The sequence below is a fragment of the Lagenorhynchus albirostris genome, chromosome 17 (genome assembly GCF_949774975.1).
Source record: "Lagenorhynchus albirostris chromosome 17, mLagAlb1.1, whole genome shotgun sequence".
Lineage (NCBI taxonomy): Eukaryota > Metazoa > Chordata > Mammalia > Artiodactyla > Delphinidae > Lagenorhynchus > Lagenorhynchus albirostris.
Genome location: NC_083111.1, coordinates 1,704,184 through 1,722,767, shown reverse-complemented (window position 1 = coordinate 1,722,767; position 18,584 = coordinate 1,704,184). Strand labels below are relative to the sequence as shown.

General features: G+C 41.4%; 1 protein-coding gene across 2 annotated transcripts in view; it reads right to left on the bottom strand.

Annotated features, from left to right (window-relative positions):
- The window catches only part of SNTG1 (syntrophin gamma 1), a 202,667-nt gene that overhangs the window by 86,026 nt on the left and 98,057 nt on the right, over positions 1–18,584 (bottom strand). For both annotated transcript variants that reach the window (XM_060128054.1, XM_060128055.1), the window contains exon 11: positions 6,266–6,304. In XM_060128054.1, coding sequence (XP_059984037.1) covers positions 6,266–6,304 — 39 coding nt within the window. The remainder of the gene's footprint in view (positions 1–6,265; positions 6,305–18,584) is intronic.

Below are 18,584 nucleotides of genomic sequence, written 5' to 3'. Positions count from 1 at the left end.
CTCCTAAATCTGCCTGTTGTTTAAACTGTGATTAAAATTAACTCATGCCTCAGTAGGTAGGATCATGTAATTAAAATGCAAATTTCAGTATAGGTCATTGCTCATTGCATAGTGAAAAATAACTACATGTGCTGTCATGACATTCTACTATATGTCAATTTGTTAGAATATACTTTGAGGCTGGCTTGACAAACTAATTCTCCCTCTAGGTTTATAACTCATTTTTGAGGATGAAATCAAAGTTAATGAACTAGAAAAGTTTCCACATTTGGTGAAAAACATTTTCTTGATTCCTTGCTATGGAAATGGCATGAGGCTCCTGCTATGAGAATTGTAGGCATTCTAATCTAGACAGAATGGATCTCCTTCAAATTCAATAACATCAAGTGCTGCTTTTCTGTAGTATTTCAGAACTATATTGGCATTTTTTCAAAACATAATTAAGACAAAATTTACTTAAAACTGTAAGAATTGCTATGTCACAAAAAATCATCTAGATTTTCTTATTTTTGTGTAATAAGTTATATGTAATATGTGATTATTTTTGTCTTATTTTAAAAATTATTTTTAGAACTTAAAAAAAATTTTTAATTTTATTTTTGGCTGCATTGGGTCTTCGTTGCTGTGTGTAGGCTTTCTCTAGTTGTGGTGAGTGGGGGCTACTCTTTGTTGCAGTGCGTGGGCTTCTCATTGTGGTGGCTTCTCTTGTTGAGGAGCACGGGCTCTAGGCACACGGGCTTCAGTAGTTGTGGCACGTGGGCTCAGTAGTTGTGGCACGTGGGCTCAGTAATTGTGGCTCGCGAGCTCTAGAGTGCAGGCTCAGTAGTTGTGGCGCACAGGCTTAGTTGCTCTGTGGCATGTGGGATCTTCCTAGAACAGGGCTCGAACCCGTGTCCCCTGCATTGGCAGGCGGTTTCTTAACCACTGTGCCACCAGGGAAGTCCTTCAAGTTTTTAATGTTAATAAATAATATCTACTTTTAAGTTAATAAATAATATCTATACAAATGTTCATTAAAAATAAGTCAAACATACAGAATATGTAAAATAAAACATGAAAATTGGATCTTCACTCTCCTCTAGATCTTCACCCTTCTCTGGAGACATTCGGGGGTAATCATCTCGTAGAAATCATCCTAAACCTTTAAAAGAAATGTTTGCACATAGGCCTAAAAAAGCCCCAACAGATGGATTCATTGTGTGGGTGAGTGTTTTTTTTTTGAACCTTAATTTCTGTACATGTAGACCTATTTGAGTATAGTGGTATGATAATCTACAGAGTGACTGTAACAAATTTATGTAATCATTTCTATATTGGTGGGACAATTGTCTTTATCTTTCTATTACATGTAAATTTTTTCTGCTAACATCCTTTAAAAAAGAACGTTGAGCCCAATGAAATGTGCAATTTAAATTTTGGTACTTAATATAAAACTGCCCTCCAAAAATTTTGTAACCATTCATACTCTCACCAAGAGTATTATATGAGAATGTCTGAAGATTTAAATGTACTAAAGGTTTTTATAAACATTAATACATCAATTAAATCTAATTGATGATATCTGTGCTTCACAAAATACCTGTATTCACCAATTCATTAAGATATGGAGAATAGCGCTAAAATTTAGCTTTGTACATTTTCTGTCTTCTTATGTATTTGCCTGACCATAATGAAATCATAAGCAACTGAATTCACACTATTTCATTTGCATTTTCAAATACATATTGCAATTTATCAATGTCCGCTACAAGGGATACATTCTCGGTAATGAATACAAGAGCTCAGGGAAGTTATTCTTTTCTTTTGTTGCAAGAGACTCCTTTCGTCTGCTCTAAATCTCAAAATCAAGGCAACATAAACTCGGGACATTGTGAGCCGTCCACACTGCCCTGCAGTTCTGCCCTCACCACAGGCTTAGCTTCAGCCAAGCCTTTCTTAATGCTTCCAGACTCAGAAAGCACACATTGGAATCACGCTAGACCAACACTTTGAGAGTGGCCTGAGACTTTGCAGTGGTTCTCTCATTACCACCAAACACCCACCCTAGACTCATCTTGCACTTGAATTTTGATGAAGACATTGCTCCCATTTCCCCAGTTTTGAAACAGGCCCCTTCCTGTATTAAATGCTCAAGAGCAGCCTCGGAAGCCTTAGCAACCTTGCCAGTGTTTTCTTCCTCTGCACTAGGCTTTCTGACATCACGCTGACTGTTGTTTCAACCTCTCCAGAAAGTGAGCTCTGAGCCTACGTCACTTGCATTTATGAGCCACATCTGATCCAAGTTACCCGCATCTCCGTGTGCAGCTGAGACCCTCACGGGGCCTGGAGTCACTGACCATGACTCACTGCTCTGATGCCCTCCTGGACACCCTTGTAGAGAAGGTTAGGAGTCTTGGCTTCGTACTCAGTTAACACAGAGGACGAGTCATATTCATACAACGAGGCGCAGACAACAGATCCCATTCAATGTCACAGACGTCCTCACAGACGGTGTGGTGGGCAGTGTCACTGTGTGTCCAACTTAGGTTTACAGACAGACGCTTTACCAGGTTCTTGCGCATCTTCTTGAGGTGCTGTATTCTTGTACAATAACGTGTATGTTTCACCCTTTATTAAAGATAGTGGCTACTTATTCCCTGCTCTTCACTTTGCCATTGGCACCTAGTGAACTTTCGTGGAGAGTCTTCTAGACAGGTGCCAGGTGAGTCAGCTCACCCTCTTGATGGCGGGTCACCATCGCACTGACGGGACGTGCAGGCTGCTTCGGGTCGCTCGGGGGCGTGGCCCTGGTTGTCCTCATCAGGCTCCAGGGCTGGCATGGTTCTTTATCTCAAGACGTATGGACACGCTTAGCCACCGTCTCTCTTCACACGCCGCCTCTCACACGTTGTTTCCAGTCTTTCTGCAGAATGTCCCTTTTTTGGAGCTTCTCATTCTAAACTTCAACCCTTACATTATCTTTCATAGTTTCACCCCTTTCTGTATGTGCTGCATTCTGATGATACTCTCAGATGTGCTATTTCCAATTACATATTTTATCTTCATTTGTATCTGTGCTATTATTCAATTGGTTAATTGATTATAATGTCAAATATACTCATATTTTGTTCATTTTTGAACTTCTGTGGGGTTCTTTTGCAAATCCACATTTTTGGACACCATCTCCTGTTCTGGACTTACAGTTTCCACTCCCTTATTTTTTAAAAAAACACAACACATGATAAGTAAAAATAGTTGTGGACTGTTCTTTAATGTCCACACTATGCTTTCCCTTCTAATGGTTTATTTGCTTATATGGTTTATACGTCTGATTAAAATCTCTTCTTCCGTGAGGTGGTCTTACTGAGAGTCTCATGCCCCCTGGAATGTGAGGGGGTCCCTGAAGAGCTTGTCCCCAGCACTGGCCCCTGCTGCGCACAGTGACTTTTTCCAGTTCCAGATCCCTTTGTGTTTTGCTTTTATTTTAATTTCTCTGGTTGGGGTACACGTATCACACGGGCGGCACAAAATCAAAACCAAATCCCATAGGAAGCAGAAGAGTTCTGTTCTAATGTATCTTGGATGATGTCTTTTTGGTTTTGTTTGAGACCTAGAGTATCACCGATATGAGGGGACTTAAATACTTTAACATTATGTCTGAGTTATTTAATAAAAAGCATATGTATAAACATACATATTTATATCAAATCTGAGCTTCAGAGAACACTACATGAAAATTAAGTTAGGAAGAAATCTGAGATGAAAGCAACTAGTCCAAGGTAAGAGTCCTGTCTGAGTGCTAAATCTGGATGAGAAATGAGATTATGTATGATTTTCATTTTTATTCCTTAATGTGGCTCAAATTTTAAGTAGAGGATGTACCTTGATCTCCTAATGCATCGCTCTCACACTATGCAGGTGAGTTTTTCCTGTTATGCATATACATGAATGTCGAGCTATAAACTAATCCTATTTCCTGAAAGACTTCAGTAACGTGGTGGAAAGTAGTGAGGGAAAAATCTATTAACTCCCGCTTTCAGTTATTAAAGTGCCAAGAAGAATTCACTATAATTTCATAATTGTGAGATACTAAGATATTTGAAATAAAATTTCACTATAATAATAATAACATTAAAAGGCTAGCAAATAAAAACCCATAAATGCTTATGCTTATCTGTGTTTATTATGTATGAGTTAGAATATTAAACAGGTTTTATTATGATTTGTGCTATATGCAAGCTTTTTCAGATTCTTATGACTTCGCTCCGTGTTATTCAAAACCTAGATACATGCAGAGGTGGCGAGGACTGTCCCAAGTCACTGAAGGGCGTGTGTAGGAAGTGTTCCATGTCGTTGCCATCATAAATAAAGCATAGCTCTGGTGTAGTCAGGGTTATGAAATATTCACAGTAATTAAATTACACTAAATATTAATACTTCAGGGCTTCCCTGGTGGCGCAGTGGTTGAGAGTCTGCCTGCTGATGCAGGGGACGCGGGTTTGTGCCCCAGTCCGGGAAGATCCCACATGCCACGGAGCGGCTGGGCCCGTGAGCCACGGCCGCTGAGCCTGTGCGTCCGGAGCCTGTGCTCCGCAACGGGAGAGGCCACAACAGTGAGAGGCCCGCAAACCGCAAAAAACAAAACAAAACAAAAAACACTTCACATGTTTAGGGTCTAAAGGGCAAGGGAAGTGATAACACAAATATTAGAGTCATTTTTAAGGAAATATTCTTCATTCATATTTTTGGCAAGGATTCCCCAAATGAGTAGGTCTACGTTTTCATAGATCTGTGACTATGAAACGACCCTGTCTAGTCCTGGGCCTGGCACTCTTCCCTCATGGCTGAGGCTTCTATTTGAATAATTTATCCTTAATGACTTTTTCCCTCTGCTTTAGCCCTGCGAAACTGTTAAACTGTTTTTCCCAGATGTCACCTGTGCACTCCCAGCCTCAGAATCACCTGGGACGGGATGGGAGCAACAAAGCCAGTTTCCCAGGCATCATCCCGGAGCTAGTGCATCAGATGCTCTGGGCTGGAGCCTGGTCTCTGCGCTGTGAACAAGGCCCCAAACACACCCATACTGCTGTGTGTCTACCCAGAGCACTGGCTGGCTCAGGCGCGGGGCCCGAGGAGGCATGCTGGGTACCCGGGGCCACACCAAGGGGAAGACAGGTCAGAGCTGTAGGCGCAGCGCGCTCTCCAAGGCTCTGATCACTCCTAGCTCGGTCACACGTGGCTCTGCGGGCAGCCTGGGCATCGTTAATGATACAACTTATACCAGAACATAAATTCTCTACTGCAAAGAACACACTTAAACACTTAATACACTAACGCAAATAATGGCATACATTTACATTTGTTATCATTTACTTTTCAAAAATAAACATGTGAGATAGTTAGACTTACACAAATGCTACAGATGAGGGAGCTGAGGCTTAGGTAAGAAAAGCAACCTAGTTTTGACAAGCTGAAGATTATTTTTAAAATTGTACCATGGAAATTAACTTGCGCCGGGTGTACCATCTATGAATCAATATCGCAGGTGTTTAGATTTTGATCAGCGGTTGCAAACTGAGGTTGATGTCAAGTGTCAGACGTCTGTGTCCAGCCATGGGTTCCCTGCCACTGTCACACATGCCAGACAGGGTGACTCTTGAGTCCACAAGCTGAACCTGCGCTTCCTTTTCTTATTCTGATTAATGCTTATATTATGTTTACGGAAGCAATGAAAGTTAAGTTTAGCAAAATAAAATTATAAGTGGAACCAGTTATTTTTATAATCAATTATTTTATTCTAACATCAATTATTAGTCCAATAAGTCAACTAAATTCTTAGCTTGATTAATCGGACATTATTTTCATTCCACACATTAATTTAGCCTCATTTTCAACACCATCAGCCAATTTTGAAAATTCCCTTTAACTTTTAGGTCAATTAAACATAGGTCTCCCAAATGTTTAAGATACAGTAAAACCGTCTTATGTAAATAGCTGTCAAAGTTCTTCAGTGCTGCGTTCAGACAAATACAATTGTTTTGTCAAAATAGTTTTGACTTAATTCACTTAGCTCAAAAGCTTTTCTTATTAGTATGATTAGAAAAACCAGGTATATTATATAATATGAAAGAAATCTAATAAATTATGTATTTTCCTGAAGATGGCAAATGACAGTACCAATTATTTCCACATAAAAGTAAATGCAATCCAGATTATCTTCTATTAACGTAATAGATAAAATGAAAGAAACCTACGACTCGGCTTTGCGAGTGTTTCTCCATCTTACCTGCTGGTTTACAGGGAAGTTTCTGTTGATTTTTCTAATCTGTAATAATAAATAAACAATAAAAGTGAGAACACAAGATCCCCCAAATTTTATGAGAACCTATTTTTAGTGAGTTTATGTAAACTGATACTTACGTTGACTTACTAAAATCATTGCATATCTAACACGAATTACGAACTTTTTTTATATTTTGACTATCAAAATTATCCCAAATTTCATATAGAAACATTTTGGAAAGATTTCCATCTAATAATTTTCTCTTTATGAGAAATGAAAAGCCTATGTTTCCATAAAATGTTAAGTGAGAATCTGCTGAGAATAAGGAGTACCTTTGCCGCGCGGCACGCGGGATCTTAGTTCCCCAACCAGGGATCGAACCTGTGCCCCCTGCAGTGGAAGCACAGAGTCTCAACCACTGGACCACCAGGGAAGGCCCTAGAGTAACTTTTTATAATTTATTTTTTCACTTTGAAATCATATTATACTCGATCTGTTTTAACACTTAAGAGAACAGAAGAAATGGAATATTCAAACACTAAAGGATAATGTACACGTACCGAAATAGTTTTAGTCAGGACCTCAAATAAAATAAACATTTACTTTAAGACAATTTATTGGCACGTCATAAGAATTTAAAATAAGTCTTCAGAGAAAGAGTTTCCTCTGTATTAAGTCATGTAAGCAAACTTTAAAAGCCAAATGAAAATGAGTATCAGATTTAGACAAATGACCTTATAATACAAAAAATCTTTGTTCAACAGAATTTTTACTAATTAAAACCAATTATTATCTTTCATTGGTTTTCTAGAGAAGCTTAAATGATGCTCCCTGTGTGATATACTCTTACATCAGACTAAACACAGACTGTTTTCACTTAGAATATGTTTTGTTGAATTATTTTGGTTTTCCTTTTTTAGTTTTATTTCCCTTTGTCTTACTGATAAACGTGAATTAAGAGGAAATTTGATGAACGTGAGGCACAAAGTTGGAGGCACAAATGGCTCACGTACGAGAACAGACTTACTGGCAGGATATATGTCACTTAAAATGTGAAAGAACATAAAATTTGAGCATAGGTGTGTGATCTCTGCAGGGTCATGCACAAATATCATATCCTTCTAACATTGCTACAATCATTTCCAAGTAGTTTTCGCTCTGGTGAGGAATCAGTGCAGGAAATCTCTAGAACTATCGGTGCCTTCAGCTAAAATCAGGATAGTCTGGAGATGGGCAGAGAAGAGCAGACCCCTAAGCATGTTTCACTACCAGTCCAAAAATTCATATTGAATACTTTGTGGAACTATGCTTTTTACTAGTTTTTAAGGATTGCTATAAAATCCTACCAGCATTTTATGTGGACCACTGTCTTAGAGTGAGTACTATCTGGCTGTGTATGTTTTAGCTCCCCTAACATGTAATTTTAGTTCTATGAAGGACATAACATGTATGACTGAAGGTAAATAAATGACACTTCTTGGCACAGTATTTACTTAAATGGCATTCAATGAAAACTGCTTTTCAAGATCAAGCCTTTGCCATCAAATTTGCTTCAATGGGCTCCTCCAGATTAGCTCAAGAAAATAACACACAGTGCTCCGATTTCTATCTTTTTTTGAATCATACTGGAACATCTCCTTCTAAATAGAAAATCACAGTACCTAAATGAACTAGACAGATATTTTCTGATTTATAGCACAAACACACGCGCACATACCACATTGGTAACATACAGCTCTAGGTTTTTAGGGTGGGAACAATGTGGCTAATCTGGGTTCATAGAGTCCAACCAGAGAATATGTTGAACAATTTAAAATTGAGATTAAAAACGGTAACCTGAACAAAATTCTTCATTAAAATGGGTGAAAGGATCAAAAGAAAACAAATGAATTCTTTTAAGTTACCACAGTGTGAGCAAGAAAGAAAGAAAGTTGAGGTTTCTTTACAACCCTTGCTTAGAGGTAGCAAGGTACAGATGTCAAGCGGTGCACCGCTAAAAATGGTCTTTTTCTGATTTTTCCCTTCTATCACTTAGCATTATCTAATACTGTTTATTTTATTTTAACTTATTTTTGTATTATGATTCCCCAGAAAACAAGAGCACAAGGTCATAGATTTCTGTCTGTTTCATTAAATACATCACTTCTAGCACCCAGACGTCGGCCTGGGTCTTAGTAGGGGCAAAATCAATATTTGTTTAACAAGTGAAGAGACAGAATATCTCAGAACAGAGTCAAACTCTTGTATTTGACCTCTAGCTTAGTCTTGAATGCAAGTTACTTCTAAAAAAAAAAATCTAAATTCCTAGCTTTGAATGTCTATAGTAATTGTAATGGCTTCGATACCTAGAGTTTATACCATAATGGGAAGGAAAAGAATGCTGATGATTTAAAAGCAAGTTCTCACCTCAGAGGAAGACTAGTTCCTCGGTGGATACAAAAATACAGGGGCGGGGGGCGAGGGATCTGGGCTCCTGCAACTTGCCGCCTTAGGTCAAGTCTTGAGGGACTGGACACAGAAAAACACAGTCTGGGGGTCCCAGTGGAGAGAGCTCTGGACTCTTCCCCCGGTGCTCATGGAATCCCCATGTCAAGGGTGGTTTCCAAATGACGGGAGAGCTGAAGGCAGAGGATGTGTTTCCACCTGCAGGAGAGGCTCCGAGATGTCTCCTGCCTGCGAGGCTGGTGAGAAAATCCTAGCAACGCTGGAAGACTAGACGCAGCTTCCTGAGCTGTGAGCTGGAGACGCCAGTGGGACCACACACGTCAGAGCATCAGAGACCACGGTGACGCTTGGCCACCCGGGAGGAACGTCTCCGCAGGGAGTTTACGGGGATGTGGTCTCCGCAGGGTGAGGGGGGCGGGGTCCCCTCTGTACAGAACTCGGGGTATAGCCTGGCTCTGGCTTGGCTCTCACCAACCCCCCACCCCCTGCCCACCTGCTGGCTCCCTCTCTCCCACCCTCCCTCGCTCCCTCTGTCTCCCTCGCACTTCTTCACCTGGCAAGAGTCTTCTTTCTTTTTTTGTATGTTTACCTGAGGTGCACAGAGGACTGCATAACCAAGAACCAGGTCTGCCATGAAAACCCAAGCAGAAGTGGCCGGTGACCTTCTCTTGGGCCCTGTGTGTGGGTCCAACTGTGTTTGCCCTACCCTTGCTGCAGAACCCTTGGCTGCAGAAGGTCTTTTCCACCTCATCTCCCCTCTGTGCCCACGTGACCGACCAGCACTGTCAGTCACAGCCGGCTGTCCTGTGGGGTGTGTCCTGTGCTGGCCCCACCTCCTCCGAAGCCCCGCCCTGAATCACAGCGGGGGGGGGGGGAGGGGGGAGGGGGGCCTCTGTTCCTTCTGCTGCCACCCTTGCCTGGGGCCCCTGGGATGCCCGCCTTTCTGACCCGGAAATCTACAACTGGCTCAGAGATCCTGATTCTTCTTAACTAGCATCTGATTTAGTCCTCTTTCTTAGTATCATCTCAGAGCTTTGTAATTGATTGAAAGAACCCCATTTATCCACTTTGCTAATGATTTCCACGTGAGTAAAATCAACAGAAATGCAAAAATAATGGCAATCATTAGATTAATACATATTTTGGACTAAAGGGAACAGTTGGTACTAAGACCTGACATATCCTTGCTATGCCAAAATATAACACAGTGTTCTACTTTTATCAGAACTTCAATTCTGGAAATTTAATTGTTATGACAAATCTCAATATGTAAATTTGACATTTACTTTAACTTTCAGAGACAGTGAGAACTAAACACAAAGACATATTTGTGAACCAGACATGATTTATAGAAACACATCTGTGGGATGGCTATGCTAAGAAGAAAAATAAGTTAATCTTACAAAGATATGCAAAATCTTTTCTAAAAATGTAATCCCAAAGTAATAAAAATAATGGTAAAGTAAATGTAATAAGTAACAGAACAAATAATGCTTTTTTACATCATATAGAATCAGCATTTATATCAAATTAACAAATACCATGGTTAAAAATTAAACATATAAGATCCATTTAACAAGAGACTATGAGAATTACCCTTATCATTAATGTGTAACAGTGACATTAAAAATTATAGTCAAGATAATATGTAAGAATAGAATGTGAAAGTATTAGAAAGAACAGCTTTGCATGGCATTAATGGAAGATAGTCTACTTTATAAATACCCAAGACAATTAGATTAAAAATGACTTAGTGATTTCAAGGTGTCTGAATATGAAATACATTTATCCAAATCAACAATCTTCCGAAATGTGAAAAAAAAGAGAAATAAAACAAAATGCTTTTTAATCAACCTAATAAAAATAAAATTCATAACAATCAACCTAATATGAAATTATAGATCCATTGCTGAATGTCAACTTTCTTCCAAATTAAAATATTATTTGGTGGTGCTATTCTAAGTGCAACTATTTTTAGACCTTTATGGGCCCATCAAGAATAAAAGGTCAAATACACCCAAAGGTGTTTAAGGTTAATCTCAGGGGGCTATTTGAATGCATTACAGAATTACAATCATTAAAACAGGGTTTTACCCTGCCAAACTAATTGTGACAATGACTTCTGATAGAAACTTAAACATTGAATCTAAAATATATATTACTGAGTTAATGATAAAGATTGTATTTTAAATTTGAATAGAGAAGAAAGCTGGAAAAGGTGGTTAATTACTTGAAAACGATGTATCACCCACAAACTCCCAGTGCAACTCATACTTAACGCACACGTATTTAAGACGGGATGGGGTGGCCTGAGGCACCTCAACCATCCTACTGAGGGCCACGGAAATGGAAAGATAAACCTAGTGAAAGCACTTTGTTTAAAGACTTCTGAGAGCTCCCGCTGTAACCAGGCGGAGCATGGCTTAGATTCCGGAGATGAGATGACGAGCTGACAGCTCAGGGCCACTAGGCAGGCTCGGGGACAGACGCCCAGACGGACAGCATGTGGACAGACAGAGGAGCAGAGCATGTATCTTCTCCTGGGTTTACAGGGGCAACACGCGAGATCTGTGAGGCTTCAAATGCAACACTGCTTTTCACCTCAAGACGGTTGCTGGAGTCTGAATCTGAACAGGACAAAAGGCTAAAAAAATTAATCTGAGAACCTCTGAACACAGACCAGAGTTTTGTAAATCTGTGCTGAGAGAGAAGCCAGGAGAAGTCAGAGCCCGGGGGTAGATGTGTTCGGGAATAGACATGCTCTCAGCCCCCAGGCTTGGGGCGGGCGGGGAGGGTGGGCTGCACCTTTGGGGCAGAAGAAACAGAAGCAGAGCCTTACAGAAAGTTCAGCCCTGCCTAATTTAGCTGGATTAAGACATCAATCTTAGTTTATGAGACTAAAGAATGTGTAGAATCTTTGATTCTTTTCCTAGACACCTATATTAAGATATAATAAGCAATCTTTTACAAATTAATATGCCAGAAAATTCATAGGGCATTATTACATTAATGATATATTTTAAATGATGTGTATGTCAAATAATAATCCATTCATTATTTATGATTTAAACAAATAGCAAAATACCTATTAGTCCATTCAATGTAGCTAGGAAAATGCCCATGATTAAATGTTAACTCAACAAAGGATAATATACCATCTACACAAGAGGATGGTAATTTTATTTTATATATGTCAACAAAAGTACACATTTTAATGTACATGTAACATATACGCTAATAAGAACACTAGCAATAAATATACCATAATTATTGTAATAAATTTTCATTTTTATTCTCTTCTGAACTTTAATAAATACCTAAAGTCTAAAATTATTATGAAAGCACATATTTTAAGATATATTTTTACCAACTCTGTTACGTCAAATGGCAAATAGGGTTTAGTGTTTGATTTTCTAGGAAACAACATGCCCAGTAGATATAAAAATAAAGTAATATAGATATACTCTTGCAGGAAGAGAAGTTTGAATAATTTTTTAAGGGAAAGAACACATTAAAAACCCAACGTGAGAAGAATCTTCACATTTGGATGAAATGGAATAGAAAAGACAGTTCTTTTTCAAGCTCTTACAATTTATTACTGAGAAGAGTACTTTTGGCATACCATCTACGTACTTTTGTAGATGTTAAATAATATTAAGAAAAAGATGTATGTTGTTTTATCAAACATTTCCACCATTTATTTTGCCTTCCTACTTTATTCTATTACATTAGTGATTTTTTTTTCTTATGGGAAACTTTGGTATTAATGAAGTCTTATTTAAAGAAGCAAATATTTTAAAACTCTATTATATGCAATAGTATATTCTTATATTATTGAAAGGTTAATTTAAATCCAGTAGCTTTTTCACTAGAGAATTTTCATTAGAACTTAAATTTAAAATTAAGTTTAAAATTTGCGACTCCCCTTAAAAAACTTGAAGGACACGTATAAAGGCATTGAAAACTCACATTACAAGTGTTTTTCAGATTATACTTCTTACACTCAAACTGAAAATAAAATGATAATTCTACTACTTTATAATTTACCCAACATCAAAAGTGAACATCTGCTTAAATATTATGAACTGTATTTTTATTTATTTATTTTTTGGGGGTACACGGGCCTCTCACTGCTGTGGTCTCTCCCGCTGCTGAGCACAGGCTCCGGACGCGCAGGCTCAGCGGCCATGGCTCACGGGCCCAGCCGCTCCGCGGCATGTGGGATCTTCCCAGACCGGGGCACGAACCCGTGTCCCCTGCATCGGCAGGCGGACCCTCAACCACTGCGCCACCAGGGAAGCCCTATGAACTGTATTTTAAGGAATAAAATTCACTTTGAATGCTGGGGGGAATGATAATATGTGTCCCTCTTTTTCTTTGAAAACCTTTAATTGAATGTTAATGATGGAAACCCCTTAAAGGAAGTCTAGTTATTGCAGGTCTGTTAAACTGAGAATAATTACACAACTGGTTTTAATAAAGATCTATTTTGATTTAATTTATTAAAAATAAATTTTGGAGTAATAGAAGCATCCGTTTGTTTTAAATATCACTCTTATTTTTTAATTCCTTAATTTTGTATATTCAATTTTAGCATCACCAGTTGTATCCAGAAACCAAAGCGGTAATGTTGTCTTTTGACATTCTCTTTAGACAAAAAGAAAAATACATAGGATATTCAAATATTCTTTTAAAATGTTTTCCTCTTCCTACATTAAACATCTTTAGGGATTATTTTCCAATTAAATGTTTAAAGATAAGTGACGAGGGGCTTCCCTGGTGGCACAGTGGTTGAGAGTCCGCCTGCCAATGCAGGGGACGCGGGTTCGTGCCCCGGTCCGGGAAGATCCCACATGCCGCGGAGCGGCTGGGCCCGTGAGCCATGGCCGCTGAGCCTGCGCGTCCAGAGCCTGTGCTCCGCAACAGGAGAGGCCACAACAGTGAGAGGCCTGCGTACCGCAAAAACAAACAAAACAAAACAAAACAAAACAAAAAATGATAAGTGACAAGCTTACATTTAAAAAATTGTATCCTAATTCTATTACTTTCACTTTTTCAACCTCATGTACACGTCGGTTTTGATGGGTGATGTGCTCTCAGGATGGGTGCTGCAGGACCCTGCTCACAAGGTATATTTTCCCATGAAAATTAATTTTGAAGATTTATCCAAGGAAATAATTCTTATGGAAACAAGAAACGGTCCCCCAATTTCCTTAGAGATTTGTGGCCAATGTTAGTTAGCAGATGTGTGAGGACCCGGAGAGATCTTTATTCCGTCGATATAAGTCCTTCCGATGACACACGATGTTAGTGTGGGTGCATCACGGCGATATATCCGTTCTGCAGCTGTTGGTAAAACTGCCTTCACCAGGAAAGGGGAGAATCAAAGATGATTTCTGCCTCAGGAGCCCACATTTCAGCTCAATTTTTTCATCCATTTTTCTCAGACTATGGATTCTACGCCCTGGCCACCTTGGTTATTCCCCAGGCCCATGGGTACAATGTAATTGCCTGCCTTGTTGCTTTTAAAAACCTGTCTATTAAGAGTCCATCAGGATGACCACCCAGTGTTATACCCAAGTGAACTTTCTTATTTTTTCTAGTACAAGAACCTTTCAATTTTACCTGTCGCCATCCTTACGATTAGCATGTATATGGTATATATCATACATAGTATATATAATACACACACACACACACACACACACACACACACACACACACAATCTTACTGTGAATTAGAAGCCTAAAAGCTAAAAGTAAGTTGCAGCCATTTATAAATGTCTAGTTCTTTGCTCAGAGCTCTTATTCTTCCATGAATTCACTGAACTCCAGAAATGACTGTATGTCAGACGTGAAGGGAATATGCCAAGGGTACCAGATCCCTGTCCTCAGGAACCCTCTGGTAGAGTTGGCAAAACAAGCATGTCTTTGGCATGAGTGTTAGAGCAGGTCGCACAATGCCTGCGCACATGTGAGCAGCGGGGACCCTGGCCGGAGGCGGGGTGTGCAGGCAGCGGGGACCCTGGCTGGACGTGGGGTGTGCAGGCAGCGGGGACCCTGGCCGGAGGCGGGGTGTGCAGGCAGCGGGGACCCTGGCTGGACGTGGGGTGTGCAGGCAGCGGGGACCCTGGCTGGACGTGGGGTGTGCAGGCAGCGGGGACCCTGGCCGGAGGCGGGGTGTGCAGGCAGCGGGGACCCTGGGTTGCAGGCAGTGATGGGATGTGTTTTATCCGCCGGTGTTGGTCACAGGTGGAGAGAACAGGTCCATCATCGCCAAATTATTAGTCAGGCTTCCTAGGGAGGGGAACGTGCAGTGTTCACAGTAAGAATCCGGCCTGGGTCCTTGGGAGAGGTCTGCAGCTGCTTCTGCTCCCTCGGGTCTGGCTCTTAAGCTCAGTTTCCGAAGACAGCAGTTCTAAGAAACGTTCCATGGAGCCACTGCAAACTCCTAGTGATTTCTTGCGTGACATCCTGGGGCCTTTCACCTGCGTACTTAGTGCCCTTCTCTTCCACATGACGTCCGCTCCTGGGCGGAACGTGGACCGCTCGGTGCCCTTGGTCTCACCTCCCGAGAAACGGAGCGCGAAGAGGATGTACAGTCCTCAGGAGGCCAGAGTCACAGGTGAAGGGAAGGGAGGCCGGCAGCAGAAAGCAGGCATCGGCTGGCGAGCGGTCCGTGTGCCCGAGCTGCCCAGGGCTTCTCATCAAATGCTGTCGGTTGTTCACCAAGTGTGACCCGCCTTCAGAGCCTCGTGCAGTCACTGCGTTTCCAGATGGTTCATCCAGTGAGCAAGGGCGAGTCCTCTGTTAGCTTGCTTCCTTCTGCCACCTGACTTGCACTGGACAAGGTATGCCCGGGGGAGGAGTTACCCTACGTTCCCGTGGAGCTTCCGTCGGCCTGGGAGCAGCTGTGGGCCCAGGACGGTCAGCTCTTGTCACTATGATTACGACCAAGGCCACACTGAAGTCCAGGCCTGGGCACGGGTGGCGGAGGGGTGGGTCTGTCGGGCAAGGGCCCCTGTGCGGCGCCTGTGGCTTTGAGGCCCCTGGAACATTAGGGGCTGGGAATGCTCCAAAGGGGAGGCGGGGGCGGGGCCAGGCGGGTAGAGCCCAACCGGACCAGAGCTGGCAGGGAAGCTGTCAGTAAAGCTGCCTGTTTTCTTACGACCGTGCTTTACAGTTGACATCAAGGCAGACGTTCTGGATTGAGCAAGTAAACATCAGCTAATGTTCTCCAGTATCAAGAATTCTACAAGAACTTTAACTGTTGGTGAGTAGTTTTCTAAGAGACAGAGTAGGCTGGCTAGTTCACATATGCACGCAACAGAATGCCCAGCTTGCCCGGCCTTTCTTCTGACTTGATCTACTGACTCTGCCGTTGTCTGACGCCACCCTCTGTAACCCATTTCTGGGTGGCATCTGCATGTGTGAAGTTTGCACTTTGGTGTGTGAGGAGAAGCAATGCAGAAAGCAACACACTAACTAAAGTGCATCTGAGGACTCAGCAGCTATAAAAAGGAAGAAAACGTCTCCTTAAGTGGCACCCATGCCTGTCAGAACCGCACGCTGCAACCTCTGATCACAGACTCCAGCTCCTTTTCGGTAAAGCTCCTTTCTGCTAGGCTTTATTTTGTCATGACTTTCAATTCACCTACAAGCTTTGTCGAGTCTTTTTAATGTGGTAGACACGATAGAAGCTTCTTCTTTAGCTTTCCACAACCAACAGTATTATGGGAAAAAATTCCCTTTTCTCAACTTGCAAGTGTTTGCCATCTAAAATAGCAGAACTCTATGGATTAAATATGATTCCCAAGTAATGGGTTTTGCTCCTGCAGGTAAATGGGTAAAATATAGGAAGATGGCTGGAATACATCCTGCAGGAACTCAAATGACTGATGAAATGTGTGTGTGTGTGTGTGTGTGTGTGTGTGTGTGTGTGTGTGTGTGAATCCTGAAGGACTGTGATCAATCCACAAAAAGCATAGGGGTGTTGGTTGTTCATGCATTATTTTTAGAATTAATATGTTTTTAGTATTAAGCAGTGTAGTAGATATTGTTGGTTATCTGACTCAGAAGCCATTCACAATCTTCTTTTCTTGGTTCTCCCACTGCAAACACTAGAAAAGGCAGAGACTAGCCCCCCCACTCTCCAGCCAGCCACCCCTCAGAATCGTCATGGGGCTGAGTTCAGGAGGAGAAGTGAGCATGATTAGTCCACTAAAGGGTTTCTGGGAAATTTTCTCTTATCTTGATGAAAGAGGAGAGATGTAGCTGGCGCTACTTATCCTTCTTCCCTTTCTTTCCTGTTCTGAACACTGAAGTGATGTTTGGAACTGTTGCAGCCCTTATGTGTGCAGGCAGAGGATGGGTTCTGGGTGGATGGTGGCTTCCAGCGGATGCCACCATCCACAATGCTTTTCATTTGGGGAAAAACCCAACTCTTTACTCATCAGTATTTAGGGTTTCTCTAGTTTGTCACTGAAAGCATTCTCAATTGATACAAACATTTGGGGAAAAGAGTCTATTCTCTTTCACATAATAAAATATGAATTATGTATTTTGAAAATCTCATATATGCAATCATTCTTATTTAAGATCACAGTAATTTTCACTGAACCACTAAGAATAGAAGCATTGGGACTTCCCTGGTGGTCCAGTGGTAAAGAATCAGCTTGCAATGCAGGGGACATGGGTTCGATCCCTGGTCGGGGAACTAAGATCCCAAGTGCCTTAGGGCAACTAAGCCCGCGTGCATGCGCCACAATTACTGAGCTCATTCGCCTCAACTAGAGCCCGCGTGCCACAAACTACAGAGCCCACGCACCCTGGAGCCTGTGCGCCACAACTAGAGAGAGAAAACCCGCATGCCACAACTAGAGAGATGCCCGCGCAGCACAATGAAGATCCCGCGCGCCACCACAAGTATCCTGCATGCCGCAACTAAGACCCCACACAGCCAAAAATAAATAAAATAAATAAATAAGCAATAAATAAATCTTTTAAAAAAGAATAGAGGCATATTACATATACATATATATTTATATCTGTCTGCGTGTGCGCACACATACACAAAGTGATACATTTCAAGCAGCATACTCCATTCCAATAAAGGAAATGCATGCATAGGATATATATGGAAGAATTTAGACTAGAAGAGATCCCTTTATGTTAGTAGGTAACCTTAGTAGAAATGTTGCATGAGATTCTCTCTGCTTATCATTCAGGATTGATTTTAGTGCTGGAGCGGTAAACAGTGGCTGGAAAGGTTAGATTCATGAAATGCTGGCTGAAAGAGAGCTTTGTCTTCTATCGTCTTCCCTCTGTCTCTTTTAAAGATGAGGGAACTGAGGGGTAGATCTGTGGCTGCCAGAAATATAGCTGCTTAATGGTCTAGTCACTACTAGACATTTAACTCGTCTTGTCCCTTTTTATCAGCATTGTTATCCAAACAGCCATCTTTCAGAAGATGGAGAATCTCAAACGACAACTGGACAAAGCAAACGTGTGCCACCTCACATACAATAAGCAAATCGATGCGGCCATTTGGTGGTTTATGGATTAAATCATTTAATGTAGAGTGCGGCTGGAGAGAAGAAAACGCGCAAATGTTTCAGCATCATTTAAGGGCCAGGATGTCTAAAGCACTTTTTCATTTAACCCTCACGGTGGCTGGAGCTAACAGCGCCCGCTGACGAAGGGGACCACGAAGCCCAGTCCCAGAGCTGGTGAGTAGAGACCAAGCCTCCACACCGAGTCCCTGACACTGCAGCCATGCTTTCCCCATGGCAGCCATACCTCTGCAAAAGCACCAGCTTCAGTTCCCTTTGATCAAACAGGAGCATGTTCGGAGCTATACTTCCATCTTCCTTCACTT